Source organism: Sinocyclocheilus grahami, unplaced genomic scaffold (genome assembly GCF_001515645.1).
Source record: "Sinocyclocheilus grahami isolate Dianchi unplaced genomic scaffold, SAMN03320097.WGS_v1.1 scaffold1247.1, whole genome shotgun sequence".
Taxonomy (NCBI): Eukaryota; Metazoa; Chordata; class Actinopteri; order Cypriniformes; family Cyprinidae; genus Sinocyclocheilus; species Sinocyclocheilus grahami.
In genome coordinates this window covers 64,323-70,609 of record NW_015506426.1, presented here as the reverse complement: position 1 = coordinate 70,609, position 6,287 = coordinate 64,323, and the positions used below count along the sequence as shown (strand labels likewise).

Sequence of the window (6,287 nt, the reverse complement as noted above, 5' to 3'; positions counted from 1 at the left end):
GCAAAGTAATGTATCATATATGATTTACAATTTATAGTTTAATAAAAGAAAAATATTTAAAAGGCGCAAAATGGAAAAGCACAATAAAAGTATCATAAACTGACAGGTGTGTGTTTAACCCCCGCGTGACTGCGCCGCAGACCGACAGGTGTGTGTTTAACCCCCGCGTGACTGCGCCGCAGACCGACAGGTGTGCGTTTAACCCCCGCGTGACTGCGCCGCAGACCGACAGGTGTGCGTAATATTAACTTATGACAACAGAGTTATTTATATTCAAAGGATTATGATTATGAATGACGGGCGAGAAACATATAAAGTTAAAACGTAATACACAGAACACATATGCAAGAACATATACATGCATTTCAGGAGAAACACCACAATGATGATAATATTAAAGACTCTGTTAAATAAAACGAACAGTTTTCCTGCTAAAGACTACAGCGGTGATGCATTACAGAACGAGGTCAGACTCCAGCTTCCCAAACTGAAGCTCCTCTGAAAGACACAAACACTGAATCTGCAGCAGGGTGTGAACTCATCACATCTTGAATGAACGAATCAGACTGCATTTGAACGAACGAACGAACAAAGATTCACATCTGTATCTGCAGCAGTCAGATGAAGCCTGATCATCCAGCGCCACCTGCTGTTACAAACCTGATGAAGATTCCTGACAAACCGACTGATCTCCTACACGGTGAGCTGCTGATTTGGGCTTTTCCCTTTCCTTTAAACTCATAAAACATGCAAGAAAAACAAACCGTTCATAATTAACACTTCAGTCACCAAAGGTGAGGAATGTTCCGATGACTCACTTCCTCCAGAAGTCGTCCTTTCTGACATGTTTAAATAATATTACCAACTAAAACAACCAGCTTTATTACATCGGATTAAATTAAAACCACTTTGTCTACCAGTGCAAAGTTTCTCTCGGTTCAGTCCGGTCTGGATCGGCTCATTTCTGCTGCTGCTGTTGCTTTAAGCTGGCCAATAGTATTTTCTTGTGGGCGGGGTCATGAACGCCCGCCTCCTCCAGATCCTCCTCTGTGATGTCACTGCAGGAAGAGACGTGATTGGATGAGAAGCTTGTATTCAAAATACATTTATGGACATTCTAATCACAATCACTATGATTGATATTTCTGAGCAGCGCTGAGAAAACATAAGTAGTATCATGTGTAATAGGAAACTTGCTAAAAATAGGAAAAATGACTTTTTAAAAATCGCATATCTACATGATTTACTACATTTGTCAAAGTTTATGGTACTTATACCAAAAACATTTTTTTTATTACATTATAAAAATTAAATCAAAGAACTTTACTACTATAGTAATAACACTAACTCTACTGTACTGTAAAATAAAAAAGTATTTAAAATAATAATAATTATTATTATTTTACAGAACTGATAAAAATACAATATTAATAAACTAATAATTATATTTTAACTAATAAAAATGTTGCGAACCCACAAGACGTGCTACATTTGTCACAGGCTATGATACTTTTATGGTGCTTTTACATTTTGCACTTTTTAATAGTTTTATTAAATTATAAAAAATAGTGTAGTAATAACACTTACCCTAGTGTTCAGTAAAATAAAATAAGAAAAATATGTACAAATGTAAAATAAAATCATTATTATTAAAATACTTTTTTATTTTATATTACAGTAGGGTATATGATATGATTACATTTTCATAATTTGCTCAAATTTAAATAAAGTTCTATGGTTTAATGGTTGAAAACATTTACTGTTGTCCTATAAAAATTATTAATTTAAAAATTTTTTTTACCATACAATAGGGTTAATATTATTAGCAAAGTAATGTATCATATATGATTTACAATTTATAGTTTAATAAAAGAAAAATATTTAAAAGGCGCAAAATGGAAAAGCACAATAAAAGTATCATAAACTGACAGGTGTGTGTTTAACCCCCGCGTGACTGCGCCGCAGACCGACAGGTGTGCGTTTAACCCCCGCGTGACTGCGCCGCAGACCGACAGGTGTGCGTTTAACCCCCGCATGACTGCGCCGCAGGTGTGTGTGTACCTGAGGAACTCCAGGTCGTCCCAGCCGTTGTGCAGCAGTCCCTCCTCGTAACGCTGCAGACCGAGCTTCTGAAGCCACTCGCCGACGTTGCACTCCACCGAAAGACTGCTGCTGCTGCTCTCGTCACGCCACAGGCCCTGCATTGCAGCAGCAGCATACAGTATACCATGATAACAACAACAATCATCGTAATAAATTATTCATTACTGTTATCATATGTGACTCTGGAGCACAAAACCAGTCATAAGGGTCAATAAATAATCTCTCCATTGATGTATGGTTTGTTAGGATCGGACAATATTTGAAAATCTGGAATCTGAGGGTGCAAAAAAATCTAAATATTGAGAAAATCATCTTTAAAGTTGTTCAAATGAAGTTCTTAGCAATGCATATTACTAATCAAACATTAAGTTTTGATATATTTACGGTAGGAGATTTACTAAATATCTTCATGGAACATGATCTTTACTTAATATCCTAATGATTTTTGGCATAAAAGAGAAATGTATAATTGTGACCCATACAATGTATTGTTGGCTATTGCTACAAATATCCCCCAGCGACTCAACACTGCTTTTGTGCTGCAGGGACACATATATATTATAACTTATATAACTTTTAACATTTTATTAATACAAATTATCTTAGATCAATATTATTACAGCTCACAAAAAAAGTAATTATTGTTATATTTTGGAATCATTCATTTCTAATGTAATTAAAAAATATTTAATAATAACTATTAATAATTTGTTAATCTCAAATAATATCCATTAATAATTAATAATAATAATTTCATTATTAATTATTGCTATCATTATTAAAAATATTATTAACAATATAATTAAATATTATCAACATAATTTAAATTACATTGGAAATGAATAATTATAAAATATAACAGTAATAATAAATATGATTTTTAATTGTTGTTATTATTATTAAAAATATAATATACTGATTAGTATTATTAATATTCCTTAATATAAAATAATATTATTATTAATTGTTATTCGTCATAATAGTTAATAACAAATTCTTCTTATTATAATTAACAAAATAAAAATATTATGTATTATTATTAGCAACATTTAAATATTTTTAATTAAATTATAAAATTAATAAATATACAATATAATACGTATTATTAATTATTGCTATTATTAACAATGTATATTAATAATATATAATAATATTATTATTAATAACTTATTTTCTTAACTTAATACTTAATAACAAAATTATTATTATTGCTATTGACAAAATAACAAATAATAATTATTTATTATTATTATTACTATTATTATTATCGTCATCTCAATATTATAAAATGATCAAATCAATAAATATAAAATACATTTATATTTATTAATTTATTTTTACTTACAAAATTTAAGAATTATAAAAATTAAATCACTAAAAAAAGATTCCAAGACACAAGCCGCTCCGACACACTGAAAGCCCCGGATCATGAGCTGCTCGCGCGTAAATGAACACAGTGCGTGTGTATTGTTGCGTCACCTCCTCGGGCAGGTCTTCTGCGATGCTCTCCTCCTGTATGGAGCGCGGAGAAATATATAAATAAAAATGACAAAAATATACAAGTAAAATATTATAAATACTATAATACTAAAACAACACTGGTGTGTGTGTGTGTGTTCACCCTTTTCTGCGTGCTTGCGTCACCTCCTCTTCTTTACAGGAGTGTGTGTGTGTGTGTGAGTGAGTGAGTGTGTGTGTGTGAGTGTGTGTGTGAGTGTGTGTGAGTGAGTGAGTGTGTAAGTGTGTGTGTGAGTGTGTGTGAGTGAGTGAGTGTGTAAGTGTGTGTGTGAGTGTGTGTGAGTGAGTGAGTGTGTAAGTGTGTGTGTGAGTGTGTGTGAGTGAGTGAGTGTGTAAGTGTGTGTGTGAGTGTGTGTGAGTGAGTGAGTGTGTAAGTGTGTGTGTGAGTGTGTGTGAGTGAGTGAGTGTGTAAGTGTGTGTGTGAGTGTGTGTGAGTGAGTGAGTGTGTAAGTGTGTGTGTGAGTGTGTGTGAGTGAGTGAGTGTGTAAGTGTGTGTGTGAGTGTGTGTGAGTGAGTGAGTGTGTAAGTGTGTGTGTGAGTGTGTGTGAGTGAGTGAGTGTGTAAGTGTGTGTGTGAGTGTGTGTGAGTGAGTGAGTGTGTAAGTGTGTGTGTGAGTGTGTGTGAGTGAGTGAGTGTGTAAGTGTGTGTGTGAGTGTGTGTGAGTGAGTGAGTGTGTAAGTGTGTGTGTGAGTGTGTGTGAGTGAGTGAGTGTGTAAGTGTGTGTGTGAGTGTGTGTGAGTGAGTGAGTGTGTAAGTGTGTGTGTGAGTGTGTGTGAGTGAGTGAGTGTGTAAGTGTGTGTGTGAGTGTGTGTGAGTGAGTGAGTGTGTAAGTGTGTGTGTGAGTGTGTGTGAGTGAGTGAGTGTGTAAGTGTGTGTGTGAGTGTGTGTGAGTGAGTGAGTGTGTAAGTGTGTGTGTGAGTGTGTGTGAGTGAGTGAGTGTGTAAGTGTGTGTGTGAGTGTGTGTGAGTGAGTGAGTGTGTAAGTGTGTGTGTGAGTGTGTGTGAGTGAGTGAGTGTGTAAGTGTGTGTGTGAGTGTGTGTGAGTGAGTGAGTGTGTAAGTGTGTGTGTGAGTGTGTGTGAGTGAGTGAGTGTGTAAGTGTGTGTGTGAGTGTGTGTGAGTGAGTGAGTGTGTAAGTGTGTGTGTGAGTGTGTGTGAGTGAGTGAGTGTGTAAGTGTGTGTGTGAGTGTGTGTGAGTGAGTGAGTGTGTAAGTGTGTGTGTGAGTGTGTGTGAGTGAGTGAGTGTGTAAGTGTGTGTGTGAGTGTGTGTGAGTGAGTGAGTGTGTAAGTGTGTGTGTGAGTGTGTGTGAGTGAGTGAGTGTGTAAGTGTGTGTGTGAGTGTGTGTGAGTGAGTGAGTGTGTAAGTGTGTGTGTGAGTGTGTGTGAGTGAGTGAGTGTGTAAGTGTGTGTGTGAGTGTGTGTGAGTGAGTGAGTGTGTAAGTGTGTGTGTGAGTGTGTGTGAGTGAGTGAGTGTGTAAGTGTGTGTGTGAGTGTGTGTGAGTGAGTGAGTGTGTAAGTGTGTGTGTGAGTGTGTGTGAGTGAGTGAGTGTGTAAGTGTGTGTGTGAGTGTGTGTGAGTGAGTGAGTGTGTAAGTGTGTGTGTGAGTGTGTGTGAGTGAGTGAGTGTGTAAGTGTGTGTGTGAGTGTGTGTGAGTGAGTGAGTGTGTAAGTGTGTGTGTGAGTGTGTGTGAGTGAGTGAGTGTGTAAGTGTGTGTGTGAGTGTGTGTGAGTGAGTGAGTGTGTAAGTGTGTGTGTGAGTGTGTGTGAGTGAGTGAGTGTGTAAGTGTGTGTGTGAGTGTGTGTGAGTGAGTGAGTGTGTAAGTGTGTGTGTGAGTGTGTGTGAGTGAGTGAGTGTGTAAGTGTGTGAGTGAGTGTGTGTGTGAGTGAGTGTGTGAGTGTGTGAGTGTGTGTGTGTGTGTGTGTGTGTGTTCACCTGTTCTGCGTGCTCTCCTCTTTACAGGAGTGTGTGTGTGGATGTCGTCCCGTGACGCTTTTCTCTCCTTCCTCTGAGACCTTCCCGAGGTCAGCTGACCCCAACTTCCTGCTGGTGGACGTTCTGAAGGAACAAACGCATCAGAATGAAACTCCTCCTCGTCACCGACACTGCTGGGAAATGATGACGAGTGTCAGACGAATCATGAATCTGGACTCACTTGACATAGTCGTGTCCGGCTCGAGGAGGAAGAGTCCTGCCTTTGGGTCCACCTGTCTCGTCCTTATCCACACTGATCCACTCTGAAGACCACACACACACACAAACACACACACACACACACACACACACACACGACAGTAATGAAGAACGGATTGTGGTATATAGCTGCATTTTCCCTAATTATAATTATTTAATCATTATTTACTCACTGTATGTATGGGCATGTATTTGTATATATCATGGTTATTACAGTTAACTAAAATAATAAAAAACATTTTAATTTCTTGAAATAAAATAAGCATTATCTGAAATAAAATATAGACAAAACTTAAAAATAAAAATGAATATAAATATATAGACATATTTTAAAAACAAAAACTAATAAAAACACAATACAATTACTAAAACCTTAACTAAAATTAAAGTGACAACTGAATAAAATAAATATAATACTATATCAATGAAAATAAAAAAAACACTGGTATATATATATATAAGTGTTTTTTATTTTCAT

The 6,287-nt window shown here is 36.5% G+C and overlaps 1 protein-coding gene across 1 annotated transcript in view; it reads right to left on the bottom strand.

Annotated features, from left to right (window-relative positions):
- Window positions 1-261: 261 nt before the first annotated feature.
- Window positions 262-6,287, bottom strand: part of LOC107568462 (phosphatidylinositol 3,4,5-trisphosphate 5-phosphatase 2A-like) — a 47,098-nt gene continuing 41,072 nt past the window's right edge. The window contains exons 17-21 of the mRNA XM_016254432.1: window positions 5,772-5,875; window positions 5,551-5,674; window positions 3,583-3,636; window positions 2,062-2,198; window positions 262-1,058 (exon numbers count right to left, since the gene is read on the bottom strand). Coding sequence (XP_016109918.1) covers window positions 959-1,058; window positions 2,062-2,198; window positions 3,583-3,636; window positions 5,551-5,674; window positions 5,772-5,875 — 519 coding nt within the window. The 3' untranslated portion in view covers window positions 262-958. The remainder of the gene's footprint in view (window positions 1,059-2,061; window positions 2,199-3,582; window positions 3,637-5,550; window positions 5,675-5,771; window positions 5,876-6,287) is intronic.